Source organism: Copadichromis virginalis, linkage group LG3, assembly GCF_057382275.1.
Source record: "Copadichromis virginalis isolate Kocher_CV1m ecotype Utaka linkage group LG3, C_Virginalis_male_GT1.1, whole genome shotgun sequence".
NCBI lineage: Eukaryota > Metazoa > Chordata > Actinopteri > Cichliformes > Cichlidae > Copadichromis > Copadichromis virginalis.
Window position 1 is genome coordinate 35245887 of NC_140620.1, and position 21700 is coordinate 35267586.

At 39.0% G+C, this 21700-nt stretch overlaps 3 protein-coding genes and 1 long non-coding RNA gene across 6 annotated transcripts; 1 reads left to right on the forward strand and 3 right to left on the reverse strand.

Moving 5' to 3' along the window:
• The first annotated feature begins 73 nt into the window (after nucleotides 1-73).
• Nucleotides 74-2777, forward strand: mrpl48 (mitochondrial ribosomal protein L48). The gene is made up of 8 exons (XM_085450818.1): nucleotides 74-186; nucleotides 518-576; nucleotides 814-845; nucleotides 935-1020; nucleotides 1281-1450; nucleotides 2045-2147; nucleotides 2267-2356; nucleotides 2531-2777. Exons 1-8 carry the CDS (start codon nucleotides 166-168, stop codon nucleotides 2606-2608), a joined length of 639 nt encoding a protein of 212 aa, XP_085306944.1. The 5' UTR covers nucleotides 74-165; the 3' UTR covers nucleotides 2609-2777.
• Nucleotides 2778-3099: 322 nt separating this feature from the next.
• Nucleotides 3100-9796, reverse strand: LOC146714343 (sterile alpha motif domain-containing protein 9-like). Of its 2 annotated transcripts, none has more exons than XM_085450812.1 (9): nucleotides 9735-9796; nucleotides 6721-9506; nucleotides 6377-6417; nucleotides 6199-6263; nucleotides 5840-6054; nucleotides 5501-5757; nucleotides 4875-5003; nucleotides 4630-4786; nucleotides 3100-3389 (listed from the first exon to the last, which is right to left on the reverse strand). In XM_085450812.1, exons 2-9 carry the CDS (start codon nucleotides 9479-9481, stop codon nucleotides 3349-3351), a joined length of 3666 nt encoding a protein of 1221 aa, XP_085306938.1. In that variant the 5' UTR covers nucleotides 9482-9506; nucleotides 9735-9796; the 3' UTR covers nucleotides 3100-3348. The 2 variants fall into 2 exon arrangements, with proteins under 2 accessions (XP_085306938.1, XP_085306937.1); XM_085450811.1 differs by having other exon boundaries at nucleotides 6377-6420.
• On the reverse strand, nucleotides 4060-4591 carry LOC146714344 (uncharacterized). Its single transcript, XR_014918798.1, has 2 exons — nucleotides 4503-4591; nucleotides 4060-4285 (listed from the first exon to the last, which is right to left on the reverse strand). It is a non-coding gene; the product is annotated as an uncharacterized LOC146714344 (long non-coding RNA).
• A 2859-nt stretch (nucleotides 9797-12655) lies between the features above and the next one.
• LOC146714345 (sterile alpha motif domain-containing protein 9-like) lies at nucleotides 12656-19054 on the reverse strand. Of its 2 annotated transcripts, XM_085450816.1 has the most exons (3): nucleotides 18481-19054; nucleotides 14340-16967; nucleotides 12656-13697 (listed from the first exon to the last, which is right to left on the reverse strand). In XM_085450816.1, exons 2-3 carry the CDS (start codon nucleotides 16948-16950, stop codon nucleotides 13633-13635), a joined length of 2676 nt encoding a protein of 891 aa, XP_085306942.1. In that variant the 5' UTR covers nucleotides 16951-16967; nucleotides 18481-19054; the 3' UTR covers nucleotides 12656-13632. The 2 variants fall into 2 exon arrangements, with proteins under 2 accessions (XP_085306942.1, XP_085306941.1); XM_085450815.1 differs by lacking the exon at nucleotides 18481-19054 and having other exon boundaries at nucleotides 14340-17345.
• Between the last annotated feature and the right edge of the window lie 2646 nt (nucleotides 19055-21700).

Genomic DNA, 21700 nt, shown 5'->3' on the forward strand with positions numbered 1-21700 from the left:
CCGTGTTTAACCGACGGGCAAAAAACAGCACGGACTTCCGGCGTCTGCACCAGTGCGTGTGCTCTTGGTGTTATTGCATGTTATTCATCCTAAGCAGATGCAGTTCTGTGAGGAGTTTCGTCTGAGCATATCTGACATTAAATATCGACAGAGAGAGGCGCAGTGATGAATCCTGTCTTCCGGAAGGTGACGTCCCGCTTATTTGTTTTTTCTCTGCTACAGGTTTGCTGACTTCACAGAGGTCACAGCTGTGCTGGAGCTAAGTTAGCTTCCTGTCAGCCAGCCCCGTGTTTGTGTCGTTGTCTTTTCTGGCTCCTGTAGAGGTAACTGGAAAAACAGAGGATGTTGTAGATGGAGCTGCCAGGCAAGGAGGAAAAGAGGAAGACCGCAATGGGTGTTTATGGTTATACTGAAGGAGGATATCCAAATACTGCTGTGCTTCATAATTGCCGGGATACACTGTTAAATTTAAATGAGTGTGATAAATAGTGGATTTGACAGGTGATGTTGTCTCCAGGTGCAGGCGTCTGTCGCACAGCAGGCGCTCCTGCTGAATAAAGCGCTGACACCTTGCCGGTAAGTCTTTGCCTTGCTTTTTCGGTTGTCCCAGTTGTAGACATTATATGTTTAATTTAATTAAGCAATTAGGTTAAATTTGTCAGTTTTTAAAACAGATTGAAGCACAGACATTTACAACAAGTCTCAATTGTTAGACCGTAGAATTTGTTTTATGTTTCTAAACACATCGCGGTGAGATGATTTCTCCCCTTCTGATACTATTTATGATTAATCTGTGTTCTGTAATCTTTAAAGGGCTGCACCGTCCATCCAGCATCCTGTTTGGTGTAAGTATTTGTGTCCTGTGTATGCAAACTCAATGCAAACTGCTCGTGGTGCTGCAGAATATTTAAAGTGTTGTTTGTTCTCTTCTTAGGCACACACTCTGTAAATGAACGACAGTACAAGGGCATGCCAACCCACGGCATTGGGAGGTGGAAATATCTGTTACCTAAGCAAGCGGTAAGACTCCAAGTGGAGAATATATTGATTGGCTACCTGCTAAATCCAGAATTGAAAATAAAAACATTCTCCTCACACACACAGTTTTGAATAATCACGCCCATTTCATCTTAAAGACCTCATACCACCAGTGTCCTCACAGAACTCTTCAGTGTCAGACTGCTGGCTTACTTGTGGTTCCCAGAGTGAATTTTAAATTGTTTGCAGGATAGAGTTAACTGAAGACACTGTCTGGCCCTTTGCTGTTTTGTTGCTTTTAGCCGAGGAAAAAGAAGGACAAGCACCAGATGAAACGGATCATGTCTGCGACAGATACAGCGTACGGCACTCTGAATGTGAACGTGTCAGGATATGACATGACTGTCGTGGAACATTACTCCCAGTACATCCATAACTTCTGCAACCGGCTTGGCATCAAAGTAGCTGACAGGTGAGGATGTTTGGATGGCAGGTCTGAGGTTTCTGATCACTGCAGGTCAGCAGGTAACATTTAACTGAGTCACTTAAGGAGCTGAGATGCAAACCATGTCAAGTTCAATAGGAACATTTCCATTTTCTGCTATAACTGCCCCCTGTTCATTAAGATTAGATGTTTGAAGTTAAACTGTTTTTATTCTTTTCCATATACGAACAACATTAAATATGATTTGGTTTATTTTATTGGTAGACCGGGTATCAAAGGTCCCCCGTCTTCTCTCTTATGTGTGGGTAATTAACAATTCACTCAGCAGATAGAAACATAGTTAGGATGAACTGCAGGTTTGTATAAGTTGTTTTTCCCTGTAAAGGATGGAATAAAAATTATTTAGATATGCGTTTCACATGAAGGGACTGACACAGTTAAACTATCAAAGCAACAGTAAGGATGGTAGATGATCAAGTTTTAAACCTTGATATAGCAGACTTTGGTCACTAGATGGCAGCAGAGTTCCTCTGCATCTGCCAAATATATTACAGTGAGTTGTTTTGTTTTTCTTTGTAGTAGACTTAAGCTTTAATGCTCTTTAATGCTTCCCACGTACAGCTATGCTTTACCAAGAAAGAGCACAGAGGTCATGCTGATGCAGGAGCAAGGCACCAAGACGTACGTCGATGCTGTCCTCAAGACTCACCACCGAGTCGTTCAGGTAAGACCTGGCTTGTTGTGTTTTTTGGGGTTTTGTTTGTGCTCAAACTGCAGGTGCTGCAGGTGTACTGAGAGGTTTTAAAGACCTAACTGTTAACGGTGTTATTACTTTTTGTCCAGCTGAGCACTCTGAACGCCGCGCTGTGTCCCGTCTTCATGGACGTCCTCTTAAAGAATCAACCAGAGGGAGTTCAGCTCTCTGTGACGGAGGTGAGTAAGCTGTTGCATGTTCATCTTTTAGTCCATAACTGTTGGAGAACATTAGAAATGCTCACTATAACCAACCAGACTCCATCTTACTCTTAAAGGCAATGTGCATGTGTAGTTTTTGGTCATATCATAATTTTTAAAACTAATCCACTTCTCTCCCTCTGAACCTCTCAGCACACCGAAGCTGATTTCCAAGCACGGTTCAAGGCGCGTCCAGAGCTGGAGGGGCTCATCGCTCAGATGAACCAATAACTTTCCACCTCATTATGTACAAGTATCAGTTTGATCTAATTTATTACCCATCATTCCTCAGTAGCATCCTGTATAAATGGATTATCTGAAATGGAAAAAAAACTGTGCACATTAGTCTCATTTTGTGACCTTTGGGAAATAAAACCACACTCATTTTTCCACCTTAAAATATTTTCATATTTATTTTTCTGGTTCTTCTGCTTCATTGTAAACTTTGTTCACTTTAATACACATCATGTCACTGTACTTTTTTAACCTTTGGACACAAAATGTAGTATTTTAAATTTCTGTGACTAAAAGTTAGAATTGTAGCAATCAGGTATTTTTTAATTTAAATATAAAAGTTCAGAATATTTTATTTGCCTGTATTCTGAGTAAACATTAACATCTGTATCCCATGTTGTAGAAAAACGTTAAAGAAATTAAATTACACAGATAAAAACAAGATAAACAATTTTAAAAAAATAAAGAAAGGTTTTTTTAAACAAGAGAAAAATATGTATTTGGTTGAGTTAAATAAAAAAAAAAAAACTTAAAATGTGGTTCATATTTTAACATTCTCTAAACAATACATTGAGCTCATTCAAGCTCATAGATGAGAAACCTCAGAGACTTTATCCCTTGGACTTCATAGAGCTCATCTTTGAATAATCTCTCATTTAAATTTCTCACAGCATCAAATTTCTCATTGGAGATCAAATCTTTTTCCTGGAGTTTGTCTAGAACGGCTGCTGCCTCGTTCACTGTCCATCAGAGCCGTTGAATGGCGATCCATGAAATGCTGTCCAGAAAAATAAAAAGCAAATGTAAAACATAATAAAACACAGTAAGTTGTAATGCTCTACAATATAGTTTTTCATAAATATATAGTTCTGAAAAAAGAAGCTGTTTTCAGTTATAAGGTTTTACATATCAGCACCTAATGAAAATCTCCTGGTCTTTACAAGACTGTAAAATTACTGAAACTGTAGATGAACAGCAACATGACGTCATTATTTAGTGAAAATTAAGCCAAAATGCTAAATAACTAAGCACACTGCTCCCTGTGCAAGTAACAGCCAGGTGCTGATACAGAAATGCACTTGATTATTGATAATCAGCATCTCTACAAAAGCAGTCGTTCAGTAGTTTCCTAGTCTGGAGCATTCAGGTGTGTGTTAACACAATTCCAAATAGGAAAGCAATAATTTTTAAAAAGAAATTGCTGATGTTCTTCAGTCTGGGAAGAAAGATCATTCGCAAACAGAAAACATTCAAGATAGCTTCCAGTCAACACAGGAGTCACTATCCCAGTAAATTCATCCCAGTATCAGACCATGCCCTGCTCAGAGAAACTGCAAGAAACCCAAGAGCTACATCTGAGACTCTGCAGGCCTCAGCATGTTAAAGTTAATAAGAGTACAATTAGAAAAAGATGAACAAGTTTTGAACGGGCTTTTTTGGAAAGAGGGTAAATATCTTCTATCTAAAAAGAACAGCAGCAATGCTGCATGTGAAAAAAAAAAAGCAATATATTTTGGATAGGTGAGACCTAAGTAGGCATGTTTGAACAAAATACACAGCACTACCTTTGGAGAAAACCAAACAGCATATCAGCACAAACACCTCAAACCAACTGTCGAGCACGGCGGTGGAAGGGTGATGGTTTGGGCTTTGTTTTATAGCGACGGGATCAAACTGGAAATCGTGCAAAGAGACAGTGATCCAGACCACAGCGAGAACTTTACAGCAAATGGGTGAAAAAGAAAGACTGCTTTTTGTTTCTCTCAGGTTTGTTTTTAGGTTGTTTCAGAACCCAGTTTTCTTTTTAAATTATGTCTTGATAAGCAAATCATAAGATTTGAAAAAGGAATTTACTTTATAAAATAATCATGGATTAAAGCGAACCTCTTACCCTGTTCTTGGTGAATACTTGTGCTTAATATTCATCTGGAATAAAAGGGGTCAAGCTGGTCAAATACTGGCCTTGTCTAAATATTTTAGATGAGCTGCGTTAGGGTAACAACATATAAAACACTAACCTGTTCCGATAGTGCACGTCCACACGGTGTCCTTTTCCTTTCCTCCCCTGCGCTCAACTTCAAGTTTCAGTTTCATGTTTCCGAACTCGCTTTTTTCATTTCCAATGACCACCTCAAAGAAATTAGTGTCGCTCCACTCCAACATGAACTGCTGTTTCTGCAGAGAAAACGTTTTATGGAAACTTGAGGATTTTTGCTGTTTCTATGTTATGGTGCAATGAACAGAAGTACAGCTTAGTCCAAACCTCAGGGCAGATTTGTGCTGTGTCCCAGTCTGTTGAGAGGTAGAAATAACTCTCCAGCTGTACAGGGTCAACAGGACTTGTCTTTCGGATTTTTCTGAATCCGTCAGATTTCTCCTTCTTCTCCACTTCCTGAAACATGGAAAAATGGACCATTCTTCACATACAAGTAATGGTTGGAAATCTTTGGGAATCGTGTTCACATCTATTCATGTCTTTAATGAACATATGTGTTTGTGTTTATATCAAGATGAGAACATTGATTTGCACTACTGCAATCCATGAAACTGAAAAGGGAAAATGGCAAGAAAACACAAGTAACAACTACAAAGTTAAAAAAAAGCTCAGAGCTGTTCAAACAACAGCTTTTGAAAGAATGATTAAATTACATTAGCATAAAGATGGCTGTAAGTTCTTAACTTTTAATGCAGTTTTCTCTGCCTGAAAGTCAGTAATGTTGTCAGTTGGGTTGTCAAAACATTTAGAGACCAAACTCTATTAATTTGCTGCCTTGTAGTGTCACTGTGTTTTTGTATTTATCAATGAGAGCATTTTATTTCTCTGTGTTATTATATATTTTTCCTCACTTCTACTTTATATTGTTGCTCCAGTATGTGGCATTGTATTACCTGTTGTATTAGAGGATCATGTGGGACCAGGTAAACATGCAGAGTGAGGCCAGATGTGATTTGCATGTATATCAAGACATCAGCAAAAACTTTTAGATATAGGCCCAGTTTCTTTAGGATCATGGCTCCTCTTAGAGAGAACTCCGGCTTGTTTAACTTCACATGGGATGATGTCATTTCAGACACTTGCTCCAAATAACCTCCACTGCTGTCCACATGCAGAACTCGAAATATGTCTGACATTGCTGCATTTTCACCTGCAAAGCACAAACAGTCATGTGTGCATAAATATCTTTATTACTGTAATAAAACAATCATATGTGTTTTACGACTGCTCACCTGTACAGATCCAGTGCGGCAGACGGACTTCCTCTAGCTTCCCATCTGTGACTTTGATGTCCATTAGGGGTCCTGCTGGTATGTAGTCCATGCATACAGGTTTCCTCATGAATCGCTCCCATGAGCTAAACTGGTATCTGAAGCTGACGGTTTCCTTACAAACCCACCGCAAGGCAGACTCGCTGCATTCATATTTGCCACTTTCAGACTGCAGGCTGAATTTGAATAGACAAGACAAAATGCTCTGTTATGCTCTGTTCACATGCACGAACAGAAATGGCACAATGCAAATAGTACAAAGTGGTACTTTAAACCCAAACCACTTCATTGTGTGTCTTGTAATTAGTGATAACCTTCACCTGTAAGTATGAACCTTGTTCATTATCTGGACTTCAGGTTTCAGCGTCGTCCACGGACTGGAGTCCTGTTGTACAAGATATTTTTACATTCTCATGGTCATTGAAATTGTGAAATCTTTACAATTATTGTAAGATGCAATAAATGAGTAGAAAAAAATCCACAGAAACAGAGACTTACCATTTCATTGCCAAAAGCTTTCAGAAGTCTCTCAGAAGGTTCTTCTTAAAGCAAAGTTAACGTTTAAAGAGCTAGCTCACAAAATTCAATAATTCTAGCACAATTTTAACGTTATTTTAACTTGTGTGAGATTTCTATATGATATAAGTACATAAAAAACATGCTTTTTAATCTTAGCATCTTTAAAGCAGAAAAATGGAGGAAACACCATTTGGTCATGTAAAATTATCAACGTAGCTGTATTAAAACAACTATTGTCATTATAACATGAAAATTTTTAATACTCAAAGAGGAAAGCATTTAATTTGTTGAGGGAAAGGATTTTAATAGTTTCATTTTCTTACCCTCAGTTCTTCTGTGAACGTTGTAAGCAACAGGACCACTGATTGTAAATCCAACATAAAAGAACACATGGCCTGAGTTCCAGAGGCTGTCTTTTTGGTTAACATCCAACTTGATCTCTGTGCCGCCAAATGTTGCATACAGCCTGTAATTTCTCACCACCCCTTTAACCCTGAGAAGTTTGTCTTTGACTGTTGGATTTCTGAAAATATCGTCATTCCTCCAGTTTGTTTTTGGGTCTTCCAGTGCATCTTGGGTCCACAAGATTTCAAGGTTGCGTCTGTGAACAAATCTGTTCAGACCCTGACCCGGTCCAAGAAAAAATATGGGTCGAAGGTACCTTGACTGAAAGAGTGACTTATATTCTTGTTCATAGGAATGCAGAATATTTTGAATTAAATGAGGGAGGTCAAAGGCCAATTTGTCTTCACCATCTGTAGGCCAACACAACAGCAGAGCTAACATGTGAAACTCGGGTTGCATCTCAGGAGCCAATGGCATTTTCTCTGTAAAGCTGCTTTGGTAGTCGGAGCTGGACGGAGGTTCTTTCATATTTATCAGCATGATATTGGCCAGAACGTAGTTGAGTAAGGCATGTGTAGCAGAATGTTTGTGTTGGCAGATTTCTCTCCACCATACAGCAATGTCCTTGGTGTCTGATCTAGTGCATCTTTCAAGACATGAAAGTACTCCCGGAGAAGTGACAGCCAGTTTTTGTTTAAGTTTGTGGAAGGTTTTCTGGAGTTGATCATTTGGTTCTGCGTCTCCAACATACTTTTTGTAGCATTCTATTGTCTTTCTGGAAATGTAGGATGGATCTTCTTTCTTTACAACAGAATATGAATAAGTTAAAAAAGTGTCGAAAAATTCAGATCTTTTCTCAACCAAATCTCTGAGGCTGTTTATTAGCTCCTTAAACCTGAAAAGTTTCTCATCTCCGAGGGATTTCAGGACAGAGCCCAGAGACACAGTCTTTGTGAGAACTTGCTTCCAAAGTTCATCATGTCTGATAAGATGGTCATACAACAGGGTGCAAACTTCCAGATAACCAAACAGCCCTCTGGTGTTTAAAGCACGCAAGACTTTTTTATTGCCATCTCCTTGTTTGCCTTTCATGTGTTCATTCTCAGCAAGTCGTTCCTCATCTTCAAAAGCTTCAATGGCTTTTTGGGCAAGCTGTAAAATTTCTCTTGGCTTGGCAGAAAGTTTTAAGTTCTTCAGGTGGATCTTATGGACTTGGCCTAGTGTATCTGCAACATATGAACTCCAAGGTGCTCTCTGCTTTGCTTTTTTTGCCCAAATTTCTGCCTCATTGTAGTCTTCTATTTCTATATAATATAAACGAGCAAGAGTTTGTGGAAAAAGTGGGTTGTCATCAAATTTCTTTGAGGCCACCTTCAAGACTGACAGACTCTGACTTTTGCCTTTCTTTTTGTCATCATCTTCTGTCTTTGTAATATCTTGAATCAGTCTGGAAAACTTTTCTTTCTTCTCATTAATTACACCAGTTGGGTCCTCTATTATTTTAATTTCTCTTTTGGTTAGCATGTCTTTGACAAACCCAAGCAAACATGGGGGAACATAACTTTTGCAAAAACTGTTCAAGAAGTGTCTTGTTGTGTCACTTCTGGTCACACCTGCATCACCCAACAGTTCAGTACAACACTGAGCTATCATATTGTGAGCCATGCAAACCTTTTTTTCAGATCTTTCACCTTGTTGGAAGGTGACGATCAGATGACTGAAAGGCTGCATTTGATCCTCCAGTGAAAGGTCATCTTCATCTTCATGTCTGAGGAAGTCCAGGCACTGAGACTCCAGGAGATATGAACCTGGTACGTAGGCGTTCAGCAGACACAGGAAGGCAGCAAGCTGCATCTTCAGTGGCTTATTTGTTCTTTTGATATGTTCTAATGTAGCACATGCGTTCCTGATGTAGGCTTGAGAGAAATTAGACTGCAGAATGTTAAAACCATGAAACTGCTTGCATCGATCACCAAATCTTCTGCCAAGCTCTTCTTTTTTCATATCAAAGTCTGCTTGCTCTCTGTCTGAGAGAGATTTTTTGAGAATAATAGATTTTCTCATTTTCCTCTTGAACTTTTGTTTCAGTTCATAAGAACGCGCCTTTTGGTGGATAATCCCGTCACTGCTTCTCACACAGTTCAGTAAAATTACCACAGGCAAATCAATTTCTATATCCTGTTCAGCAATCTCTTCCATAATCCTGTCCTGGAGGATGTCCAATATGAACTCATCATTTAGTAACAACAGTACCGTTTTCTGGTGGCCATGGCTACCTGCTGTAAAAAGGCTGACCACATCTTGCGCAACTTTTGTGATATCTAATGTTGAGCCTGTCAAAACAGCACATCTGAAGGTTTTCCTCAAGTCCCACAGCACCTGCATAGCCAGTGTGGTTCCCCCACATCCTTGTTGATGAAACAGTTTAATTGTTGATGTCCCAGGGCCTTTTCTTCTCAGGTGAATTTGTTCTTTAAGGGTTTCATATCCATCTCGTTTGATAAAAGGAGTTGCATTGCCATCTGACACTGCTTGTTCACTGATATAGAAGTTTAACCAGTTCGGTGGGGCCCCTCTGTAAAAGTTTTCCTCCACTTGCTCAGCGTGTTGAGGTTCAACAAACTCTCCTTCAAACTGTCTGGTGTAGAGGACATCCAAAAATGAGAAGGAATCACTGATTTTACTCGTTACATGTATTTGTCCACCTTCAGCAGTGGGCAGGGCTGGTCTGTTTGCCATCTTCACACTTTCACTTTGCTTCACCCTAATGAATGTTAAACAAAACAAACATGAGTCCGTCTTATGTCTTAGCTTAAACTATTTGTAATTTAGGTCCTACATTCACTTTATGGAATGTGATACATTTAAATAGCCATTTCATTGCTGGTCAATCACATAAAATAAATATAGCCTTCTCCATGTAAAGAACCAGACACTAACTTCAATTAAAACTTCCATTTGTCATTTGCAGATCTTAAGAGATTTTTCTTACCTTCTCCCAAATTACACGGACAGCTCTAAAGACCTGCTATTATGTGTGTGTTCAAGCACTGGGACCGTGAATGTGTCATGTAACCTGGAAGGTAGTCGTCACACCCAAAGCAGGTTGGGATAATCAGGTACAGACATGTACACCTCTACAGTTTGAATGTTAGAGCAGTTCCAGTTTCAGAGTAGTTTAAAAAAAGGAATGAGTCAATTTAACAGCACATTTTCTTCCTGGTTTTTAAAAAAAGCAGAGGCTACGCTTGACGTGTTCAGTCAATAAACACGTCAAGCTGGCATAAAATATTGCACAATCAGAAGCTAAAGATTGGAAATTTGCAAAATTGGCCAACAAAATAATAAAATATGTGATATATGTTAATATTGTCCTATTTTGAAACATTACCTACATTTGTTTAAAGGGCAGGGTGACTTCATTTGATTAGGAAATGCTTGTCACAACAGGAAATACTAAGGCTTTACTATGAACGGTTTAATGATGAAAGATAACAATTCTTTCTGTCTCTATTTCACTCATGTGGCTGCTGTTCAGGTCTCAGTTTGCAATTAAACAGTGCTTGAGTATTTGGAAACATTTAAACAAATAAAAGGAGGGCATTAAAATAGGTTAGGATGTAAGCAAATGTAAATAATCAATGAAGAGTGTTTGGAAGCGCATCAAAAAAGAATATTTATGTGGCTTGATCACAGACAGTTCTCTATTATCCAAAATGTTTTTCACTCTCTTTTTCTGTCACATTCACTCTCTTTCACACACACACACACACACACACACACACACACACACACACACACACTTTATCTTTAATGAATGCTGACCTATGTTTTATAAAATCATGTGTACATAACCTGGTTCTGGTCTTAAAAAGGGTAAAAGGACATGACAGACTTATATAGAGGTCACTCTATAAAAAAAAACTCCTCTCACCCCTACTGGTGGTCTATGGCCACCACCACTATATCCGGTTGGTTAGCCACCTCCATCCGGAAGTCTCACAGGATCTTAGCTCAGTCATTCTCCACCACCCTAGAGGATGTCTCCCATTTTGACCTCTGGACTTCCAGGCCATATTTGGCACAGATGTTTCTGTATACTATGCCGGCCACTTGGTTATGGCGTTCCATGTATGCCCTGCCTGCTAGCATCTTGCACCCTGCTGTTATGTGTTGCCATCTTCCTGATGTATTTGTGGATGTTTGTTGTCTCATCCTGGACCGTGGTACTGACACTCACCAGTCCCCGTCCTCCTCCTTTCCGCTTAGCATACAGGTATCATTCTTAGTGCTGCAATCACATCATCTAGTAGATCTTCTGAGGGTACTTCACCTAGTCTTGGTAACTGGCTACGGGGGATCCAGGTTTCCCCACTTCTCATCAGGGTGCCCTGGTACCTAGACACCTGTCTCGGACTTTGTTGATTAGGGTGACGTCCGAGATGGCATGACTTTATATTTCTCTCTCTCGTTCATGTCGAGAATGAGAGAGAAGGGGGGGGGGGGTCTAGCCTAGGACTCTTACTGGATACAGATGGTAAATGGCCTGTATTTGTATAGCGCTTTTCTAGTCCCTAAGGACCCCAAAGTGCTTCACACTACATTCAGTCATTCACCCAATCACACACACATTCACACACTGGTGATGGCAAGCTACATTGTAGCCACAGCTGCCCTGGGGCGCACTGACAGAGGCGAGGCTGCCGGACACTGGCGCCACCGGGCCCTCTGACCACCACCAGTAAGCAAACATGGGGTTAGTATCTTGCCCAAGGATATTTGGCATGCAGCCAGGAGGCAGCCTGGGATCGAACCACCGACCTTCTGATTAGTGGCTGACCTGCTCTGCCATCTGAGCTACAGCCACCCGATGCCCCAGGTGCCCCAGGTGGGAATCAGATGCCCCAGGTGGGAATCAAACTTGTGACTCCTGCTCCAGAGATGTACATATATATGCAAAAGTATTCCCTTGTCTGCCTTCACATACATATGTTCACTGTTTTCTTTATGTTGTTGTTGTGATTTGGCGCTATATATAAAATAATCGGCTTGCCTTAAGTGAGATCCTATTTTTAATCCATAGAGTTTAATATGCAGCTATATCCAGAGGTGGGAAGCAATGAAGTACAAACACTTTGTTACTGTACTTTACATGAGTATTTTTTTCCTGGTATCCAAGAGGCTTCTTCAATTCTTAAACCAAAAGGTGGAAAGTCCCAGGCATTTAAAGTGGGGATTGTCAGTGATTTATTATTAATTAATGTTAATATTATTTCACTACTAATCATGTCTCAAAATAAATTAAAAGCATGTTTAACAATTTATGGTATTATGTGTGTTATTAAATGATGCCAATATTTCACTTTGAAATAATTTTATAAGACGTGGCACTTCACAAAAACTAAAGGCCAGACGTGCAAAACTGTTAGGCTGGGCTTTAAACAACTAACTGTTTCAGATGTACTAAATAATCTGCAAACAAACTTTAAATTAATAGTAAATATAATTTACTAATTAGGGTGGCTGGCCTCTTCCTTAGAGATAGGGTGAGAAGTTCGGCCATCCGGGAGGGGCTCAGAGTAGAGCCGCTGCTGCTCCACATTGAAAGGAGCCAGCTGAGGTGGTTCAGGCATCTGACAAGGATGCCTCCTGGGCGCCTCCTGGCTGAGGTGTTCCGAGCATGTCCCACTGGGAGGAGGCCCTGGGGCAGACCCAGGACACGCTGGAGAGATTATATCTCTCAGCTGGCCTGGGAACGCCTTGGTGTTCCCCCGGATGAGCTAGAGGAGGTGGCGAGGTCTGGGCTTCTCTGCTTAGGCTGCTGCCCCCGCGACCCGGCCCCGGATAAAGCGGAAGAAGATGGATGAAATATAATTTTTCAAATATGTCTATGAAATCAGTACCAAATGTGTGTAAATGTGCAATTAAATACTTTATTGAGTAAACTCGGATAATAAAACAAACAGCCCCCCAAAACTAGACAAGAACAATAAGTAAAACGAAATCAAACACTGGTTAGACAGGGGTACAAACAAACAAACAAACAAACAAACAAACAAACAAACAAACAAACAAACAAACAAACAAACAGCTGAATATAAATCCTTTTCACATTTAAACTTAGATAAATCCATAACATTATCGAACCTTTATTTAACAGCATGTACATCCTCTTTTATACTTTAGAATCTAACACATAAAACAAACACAAAAAGGCAACCTTTAATTGAGAAGACCCAAATGCAGATGCCTGTATACGGGACTTAACAAAAGCAAGCCATTTATAGAGGTTGCACAAAATACAAAACAAAAGGCAAACGTAGACTAAGACTTTGCCTGCAGGAAACATAACCTGGAAAGTACTAGCATGGAGAAAGAACCTACGTTCCAGCACCAGACAAGGGCAGATTTGGCCAGTATATACACAGCGAGGGTGATCAGGGAGGTGAAGACAGCTGGGAACACAGGAAGGAAAAAAAACAGGAGTAACAAGACAGGAAGCAAAACAACAATTTCAAACGATACTTTGAGGAGACATTTTTCTTCAGATGTTGATTAGCAAAGTCTTTAGAAATGTATAAACAAAATATTAAATAGACACTATGCAAAGAAGCCAAATTTTAGGAAGTAAATCATCTCTAAGAATCAGAAAGTCTGAAAGTCTGTTGTTTAGGTGTTAGCATAGACAATACATACATGACTAAAAGTGCTGGATCACATGCATCACATCAACGCTACAGCACAATTTTCTCCTTTTAGTTTTTGCCCCTACATATAAAAAGACATAAATACTATAAAGGAAGCTTCAGAATCACTTTCCTATTGGGGGGGATGTTGACCAGGATTCACAAACTTGGATGTCCCCCATTATCTTGTATGATGTTTAAAGCTTAAGGGGCAGCTTTGGTCTCTTTCACACTGTTGGTCAGAGTTTTCCCATTCTGATCTGCAATAACTGATGTAATCAGCAAACAAAAAATAAAGTAAAACAACAGAAAAATGGATAATACAGGTTAAAAAACACAATACAATATTATGCTATGGTGTAAATCTAAAAAGTCCAATAAGTAACTATTACTGTAATGTAGCCAAATAAATTCTCATTTGCACTGTTTAATTTTTGTAATATTGCATTTATGTGTATGTACTTTATGTTATTATTGCTACCTAAAATCATGCCAAAACTTGTAATAGACCTGCCGGTGCACCGTGTCCATTTCACGCTTTCCCTTTCCAAACCATGAAAAAGACACACATGCAGAAGTTGCAGTAAGTTGCACGCTGTAGTAACTGCAGAATGAGATATTTTATTTCAAGCTAACATGACAATAATCAAGTGAAAGTGTTCAAATGGACATTATTAACACATTTACATCTATATACATAGATGCCACCTAGCTGAAATGTACTCTATGTTTTTTTTGTTCAATCCTGACTTCTTGGCTTAATATGTTATCTCGCCCTGCTGGTAATGCAACTTCTACATGTGTGTACATTTCACATTTTGGAGAGGCAAAGCATGAAACAACTACTAACTAGTAGTGAATGTTTGCAGAGCATTTTACTTCATTGCAATGTTACTGTTATGTTATCTTACCTGTGTCTGCAGTTTTATTCTGAATGCCAAAGGCCACAGGACCTCTGATAGTAAATCCAAGGTAGAAGGTAACTTGACGTTTTTTCCAACAGCTGTTTTGCAGATTGGCATTGATCTTAGTCTCTTTACCACCAACTCCTGTATATACTCCGTAGTCTCTTACTACTCCATCAAGTCTAAGAAGGAGCTCTTGGACATCAGGACTTCTGAAGATTTCTTCTTTCTTCCAGTTATCGCTCCAATCTGGTTTTGCTTTCAGATGATTTTCAATAATTGTTCTGTGAACAATTCTTTTCACACCTTCACCTTTTCCAATGAAAAACACAGGAAGAAGATACCTGGCACGAAAGTACTTCTTATATGCATTTTCGTAAGTGTTCTGCATTTGCTGAATTATTTGACTGATGTCATAAACACACTGGCCTTCATTTTCAGGCCAGTACAAGAGAAGGGTGAACATGTGCAGCTCAGGTGGGTCTGTGTCACTTGGGGGCATTTTCCGTCTAAATAGTGTGAGGATGTTGTTGACAAGAGACGTTTCTGAATCTGCACTTGGATGCATTTCTCTACACTTTGTAGATATGTATTCGAGCTCTGATTGAGTGTATTGTTTGACAAGAAATGACAGCACTTCCACAGACTGGTCATCTAGGTTTCCCTCCTGAAACATCTGGATGAGTTGTTTTGCAGTTGTGTCTCCAACATACTTCTGGTAGCACTCTGAGATGTCTTCAGATATATATTCAGGATCATCTTTCTCCGTGTTAGGCTTTGAGTAAGTCAGATATTGTTCCAAAAAAATGCATTTTCTTTCAACTTTATCTCTGAGGCTTTCTAGTAGTTCAATGAATCCGAGGAGTTTGTAGCCTCTAAGTGATTTCAGGAAAGAGGTCGCCGATACTTTTTTTGTGAGAACCTTTTCCCAGGTTTCATTTTGACTAACAAGTTTGTCATATAGAGTATTGCAGACCTGCAGGTAACCAAAAAGCCCTCTTGAATTAAAAAGTCTTGAAACATTCCTCTTGCCATGTTCTTTCATGTCTGGTCCATCTTCATCCTCAGCTAATCTTTCTTCATCTTCAAAAGCTTTAATTGCTTTTTGAGCCATTTGCAAAATTTCTCTTGTTTTGGCAGAAACATTTTGCTTCATTAGGTGGTTTTTATGGACTTGGCCAAGTGTGTCAGCAACAAATGAATTTTGAGGATCTCTTTCTATTGCTCTTTGTGCCCACATTTCTGCCCGATTGTAGTCTTTTAGTTCTATATAATAAAAACGAGCAAGAGCTTGTGGAAAAAATGGATTTTGAAAGATTTTACATGAGGCCTTCTCTAAAACTGTTGCACACTGACATTTCCCCTCCATCGTATGAATGTCTAGAATTAGTCTAGAAAACTTTTCCTGTTTCATTTCTGTGCTGTTGACTTGGTCCACTTCTTTTTTCATTTCTCTTTTGGTTAGCATGTCTTTGACAAAACCAAGCAACCACAGAGGAATCTCATATCTGCAAAAACTGTTCAAGAAGTTTCTTGTTGTGTCACTTCTGGTCACACCTGCCTTTGCCAACAGTTTAGTACAACATTCTGCTATCATAGTGTGAGCCATGCGGACTTTTTTCTCACAACTTTCATTTTGTTGGAAGGTAATAATGAGATGATTTAAAGGCTGCATTTGATCCTCCAGTGAAAGGTCATTGTACTTGTCTTGTCTGAGGAAGTCCAGGCACTGAGACTCCAGGAGATATGACCCTGGTACGTAGGCGTTCAGCAGACAAAGGAAGGCAGCAAGCTTCAGTGACTGGTTTGTTTTTTTCCTTTTTTCTAATGCAGCACATGCCTCCCTGACGTAGTCCTGAGAGAAATTACTTTGCATTATGTTAAAGCCATGAAATTGTTCACATTTATCTTTGTACCTCTTTTGAAGCTCTTCCTTTTTCTTATCAAACTTGTCCTTCTCATTGTCTGAGAGTGTGTTCTTTAGGACAACGTGGTCACTCTGTTGAGGTGCATTGTTTCTCACACAGCTGAGGAAAATGACTAGAGGCATATGAGTAACTATCTTCTGCTCAGCAACTGTCATCATAATGCTGCTCTGGAGATCTTCCAGAATCGACTCATTGTTCAGCAACAACAACACAGTTCTCTGGTGGTTTTGACTGCCTGCTGTGAAAAGTTGGACAACCTCCATTGCAACTTTTGTAATATCTGAGGTGGAGCCAGTTAAAACAGCACACCTGAAGGTTTTTCTCAAGTCCCACAACACCTGCATGGCCATTGTAGTTCCTCCACATCCTGGTTGGTGTGTCAGTTTTACAGTTGATATCCCTGGGAATTTTCTATTTTTCTTAATTTGTTCCCTGAGTTCTTCATATCCATCTCTTTTGATAAAAGTAGTTCCAGTCTTTAGGGACTCTGCCTGTTCACTGATGTAGAAATTTAACCACTCAGGTGGGGCCCCTCTGTAAAAGTTTTCCTCAGCCTTTTTTGTGCATTCCAGGAGATCTTCATCTGAATATTTTCCTTCAAACTGATCTGCATGGAGAATATCCAACAATGGGAGGCTTCCCATATGCAATTCCCCTTCCTTAGTGGACCATGCTGGTCCATTTGCCATCTTTAGCTTTAAGTGTCCTGCAGCATAATAAACGTGTGAAAAGATTTTTAGTCTGAACTGTTCTCTGAGGCTAAATGGCAGTAGCACACACACATTTGAAATGTACATTACTAAGGGTTAGGATTTTACATTCATCAAATTATACCTACTGCGTTAGTTTTATTCTTGATTGTTATTATTCACTAGCTGGGCCCACGTCCTCATTTTAGGTTTGACAGCGTTTTAGTAGGTAAAAGTGAATGCTTTGACATGAATTGAGCTGCGGTTTGGGGAGGACTTGAAGGGGACTGGCGATGGCTCCCGGGCTGGGCAAATCCCCATGTACTAAATAGAAGTGAAGAAGTTAAAGAATGGAGAACAAGGGATCAGCTTGCAGTACTGGGGGGTACCTATATAGATGACAGCCGGAAGGAGCGTGTTTGGAGGTGTGGTCCTGCTCCTGAAATTCCGATACATAATCTCCAATTACTGGTTTTAACCCTTTAAATGCTGACCTAATTTAGCCTTTAAACCAGGGGTAGGCAACTCCAGGCCTCAAGGGCCGGTGTCCTGCAGGTTTTAGATGTGTCCTTGATATAACACAGCTGTCTTGAAGTTCCTCAACATGTCTTGAAGTTCTCCAGAGGCCTGGTAATGAACTAATCATGTGATTCAGGTGTGTTGACTCAGGGTGAGATCTAAAACCTGCAGGGACACTGGCCCTCGTGGACTCGGATTGGGGACCCCTGCTTTAAACCCTAACCCATCACCAGTGACGGTTAGCATTTTTAGCAAGGGTAGGAAACTCCAGGCCTCGAGGGCCGGTGTCCCTGCAGGTTTTAGATCTCACCCTGAGTCAACACACCTGAATCACATGATTAGTTTATTACCAGGCGTCTGGAGAACTTCAAGACATGTTGAGGAGGTCATTAAGCCATTTAAATCAGCTGTGTTATATCAAGGACACATCTAAATCCTGCAGGGACACCGGCCCTCATGGACTGGGATTGGGGACCCTTGGTTTAAAGGGTTAATTAAAATTTGGCATGTAGTAGTGTTTTAGAAAATAAAGCAGACTTGGAGATAAGTACTTCTACATCAAACTTGTAATTCTGACCCCTAAAGTTATCTTCATCCACTAAATATATTTTATGTATTGTACTTTTACAAGCCCCTGGAATCTTCTAAAACCTGGAATCATTATGTCCAAGCAGTTTTTCCCAGGTCTAACCACAGATTGACTGTAGGGTCATTCCATCTCATATCATCAAATCTTTACAAAAAAATCTGCTCAAGCATCTTCAACTTTTTTAAACATGTATATAATGATTGGTGTGAAATTTTACATTCATACATAAAATACTTTTCAATATATATTTTTCTGAGAAAAACAAATCTGATCAATTTTCATACCAAACTCTGAGACTGTTGAGCAGAAAGTCTGTGTTGATTTAAGATATAATCACTGCTGTTGTATATGTAGCACTTTTTGTGTCAGGACAGAGATTTACAAGTGTAACTTCTCAAAAACTCCATAAAGATTTCTCTTACCTTGTGTTCTACTTGATGCAAATGTGTTTGATGTCCTCTCATATCTTACATGTATTAGTGACTAGTGACTTTTGTGCTGGAGTTATATATAGTATACAGCCACTTGTCACACCCAGGTAGGTGTGAGAGTAGATACTCAGCACACACTGACCAGATGAGGTAGTAGTAAGATATGTTCAAAATGTTTGAAGGAATCATTAGGACTTTATATTTACTTGTTTCTGAGAAAAAGGCAGATTGGAATAAAGCCTATTAAAGATATTCAGATGGAAAATCTAGAAGAAGCTATCAATGAAAGATCAGGGAAAATGTAAAAAAAATGTCTTCAATGTTTGAGGTTATTGTTTTCTTACTTTGACGCAGCAGTATTATTGTGCGACAAAGATTGAACATTTCCAGGAAAAGCGTGGGGGTGAGATCAACAGATATGTTACTGACAAGAGGCCATGCAACTGTAAACTTTGTAACACTGTCAACAGTTTCTTTCATATTCTAACATGCTTTGTTTCCTTCATTTCTTTCTTCTTTCATTTCATTTCTTTCAAAGGCATTTTAAGTTTCCTTTTTCTGATAATGAAACGTACCACTGCAATGTTTTCTGTTCTTACTATCTGACTGTCAAATGTTACCAGTGTTTTTTAGGTTATGACATAGTCATGCTGATATTGGAGTGCGGTGTAATGCACTTTTAAGGTTGCAGATGTGCATATAATGCTTAATAAGGACATTTTTAGGATCTTTTGGTTATTACAACTAAATGACAGGGCTCCACGAAATGTAACCTTGATCACAATTTTGGCTTCCCACGATTAAATTAACACAATCTTGAAAATGATCTGTTATTTAAAAAACAAAGCAAAAGCAAATTAAGTACTCCCTAAACGATGCCTGATCACAAGCTTTCATGTACCACACACGCACAGCTGTTCATTGCATCACACAGCTTGAAGTTTCCTGGACTTGTCAGTACAAGTAACACTGCCAAAAATCAGAACAACAAAAAACAAAATGTCTGGCACAACGTGTGGAAATGCTTGATTTTTAAATAATGTGTGTCTGTGCAGAGAACTAAACTGACAATTTTTTCAACCAGCTGAAAAGGGGAAATGTAGAAGGATCCCACAGCTGTCGAGTACTTTTCTACGAGTTTAGTCCCATCTGTCATGTAGATGAATGGAGTGAAAGAGTTTAAATTTTATTTCTATTAAATGCACTCTTGTCCAGCTAAATATGGATCTCATAGATCTGCAGAGGTTAATTAGCAGTAATATAGAAAAATGTGAAAGAAGCCCTGTTGATATAGGTTTTGGTGCCTTTTTTAAATTTTATATTTTTCTTCTAAGTGAGGAATAAGCAGGAGCAGTTTTACTTTTGCCACTGAAAGAATAAAGTTATATATGAAGAAAACAAAGGAAATGTTTTATTTATGTTCTAGTCCTGCCATGTTGCAAGAGAGCCTGCTTATGCAGTTCAACAGACCGACCACGTTCACAACGTGAACCACGTTTTATTTTGCCTTTGCCATCAGAACGTCATTACAATCTGGCTACCTGACAGAAAATGACAATGAATCCACATTTTTGCACAGATTTGACCTTTTAAAGGTCCTAAACTTTTGATCAGCTGTAAAACAGCCTGTTTCAGTTTAAGTGTTGTTTTTAATAAATTGCATGCTCAAGACCATTTTTCAAGTGGTCTTCAACTTTTGAGCCGGACTGTGTTTTGATGTGTAATTTTAGTACAGTGAAAAAGTGACACAATTTTAGTTCAGTCTCATTTAAATTGTGACAAAACGCCAAATCCTTATATTTGTCTAAATATCCATGATATTTTGCTGGAGTCAGTCCAAAATAAATCATGAATCCAGAAATACTTCTTGCCTAAATTAACAATGCATGAGTTCTACATCCAGGCTGACTCAACATGTTGTGTAAGTGTGCTAAAACATGTTGTTAATGTTGCAACTAAAATGGTTAATTCCTCAGGGCAAGTGCGCTCAATCTCTTCACTTCACTTCAGGCTCAAACTAAATTTAACCATGTGCACAATAACAGGCGTAACTCGTAATCTGATCTATTTAAGAGCAACAATTCTTGACAAACATAACGAGGTGGATCAACTATGAAACAACCACACCTGCCACATTATTTAAGAACTGTGTGCTTTACAAAAATAAGAGGCCATATGAATATTAGACAAAACATCCCACTGACTGACTCAAAAGACAGTAACACACAGTTACTGAACAGAATAAGATTTTTTTTAAGTGCTGGAAACAAGTAAACACTTGTCTACTGTGCATGTTCTTTCATGCTAACTCTATTTAGAATGCTTTCATATGTATTATTATAATAATACATATCATTATTATGAAAGCAAAATCAAAGCCATAGGACGCCATTCTTATGGCGCCATAGCTGCTATACGCTAAGACTGATAACATTAATATTAAAAATGTTTCAAAGATGCCTCTATTGCCTGCTACAGCAAAACATACATGCCTAGAAATGAACTTTGATCATTTCAAACATCACCAGAATTTCCTTATCGTCAAACACGTCATGACACATGGGTCCTCCACACCAGCAGTTTGTAACTAAATCCAGTTGGGACTTTTTGTGTGCATGAGAATATTAGTCTCAATGAAAAGTACTTTTATATTTTATATTTTTGCTGTGCACCTCTAGAAAAATGCAATCACATGAAGTACAGAAGCAAAACACAACATTGAAGAAAGTCCAATTTCATTCAACTCAGCCTCCCTTTGACAGTTCAAAGACACAAAACAAACAACATTGCTGCACGTCATCTCATCTCACATTCAGCATTCCTACATTTGCAACATTCTCGTTGTCGTCACCGGCATCTCAACATCGCATTCTTCTGCAAGACCTGCCACATTCCACTGTTGTAACTCATCATTTCATGGCCCTGTATCACTTCACAAAGCATCTAATAACAATTAATCTTAACCTTAGACACTTAAATTATGTCTAAGGTATTACGTTTGTATATTAACACATACAAAGCAAATGAAACTGATATAAAAACATTCTGAACACATGAATGTAGCATAAATCATCTAACTCATTATGAGATCATTTAATTGATAACTTTTTAGATTTTTTCTAGAAATGTTTATTAATTCTTAAATTTAGATCATTTATTCTAAAAACAACACAGGAGGAATGAGTGCAGCAGTTGGAAATAACCAGCACAG

Bases quoted from the DNA above. Each gene is read 5' to 3' on its own strand.
- mrpl48 (XM_085450818.1), top strand. From the start codon at position 166: ATGAATCCTGTCTTCCGGAAG. The intron at 846-934 runs GTAAGTATTTGT...TTCTCTTCTTAG, and splicing joins CATCCAGCATCCTGTTTGGT to GCACACACTCTGTAAATGAA. The intron at 1,021-1,280 runs GTAAGACTCCAA...TGTTGCTTTTAG, and splicing joins ATCTGTTACCTAAGCAAGCG to CCGAGGAAAAAGAAGGACAA.
- LOC146714343 (XM_085450811.1), bottom strand. From the start codon at position 9,481: ATGGCAAACAGACCAGCCCTGCCCACTGCTGAAGGTGGACAAATACAT. The intron at 6,421-6,720 runs GTAAGAAAATGA...CTTTGCTTTAAG, and splicing joins CGTTCACAGAAGAACTGAGG to AAGAACCTTCTGAGAGACTT. The intron at 6,055-6,198 runs GTGAAGGTTATC...ATTCAAATTCAG, and splicing joins AACAAGGTTCATACTTACAG to CCTGCAGTCTGAAAGTGGCA.
- LOC146714345 (XM_085450815.1), bottom strand. From the start codon at position 17,058: ATGTACATTTCAAATGTGTGTGTGCTACTGCCATTTAGCCTCAGAGAA. The intron at 13,698-14,339 runs GTAAGATAACAT...TGATTACATCAG, and splicing joins GAATAAAACTGCAGACACAG to TTATTGCAGATCAGAATGGG.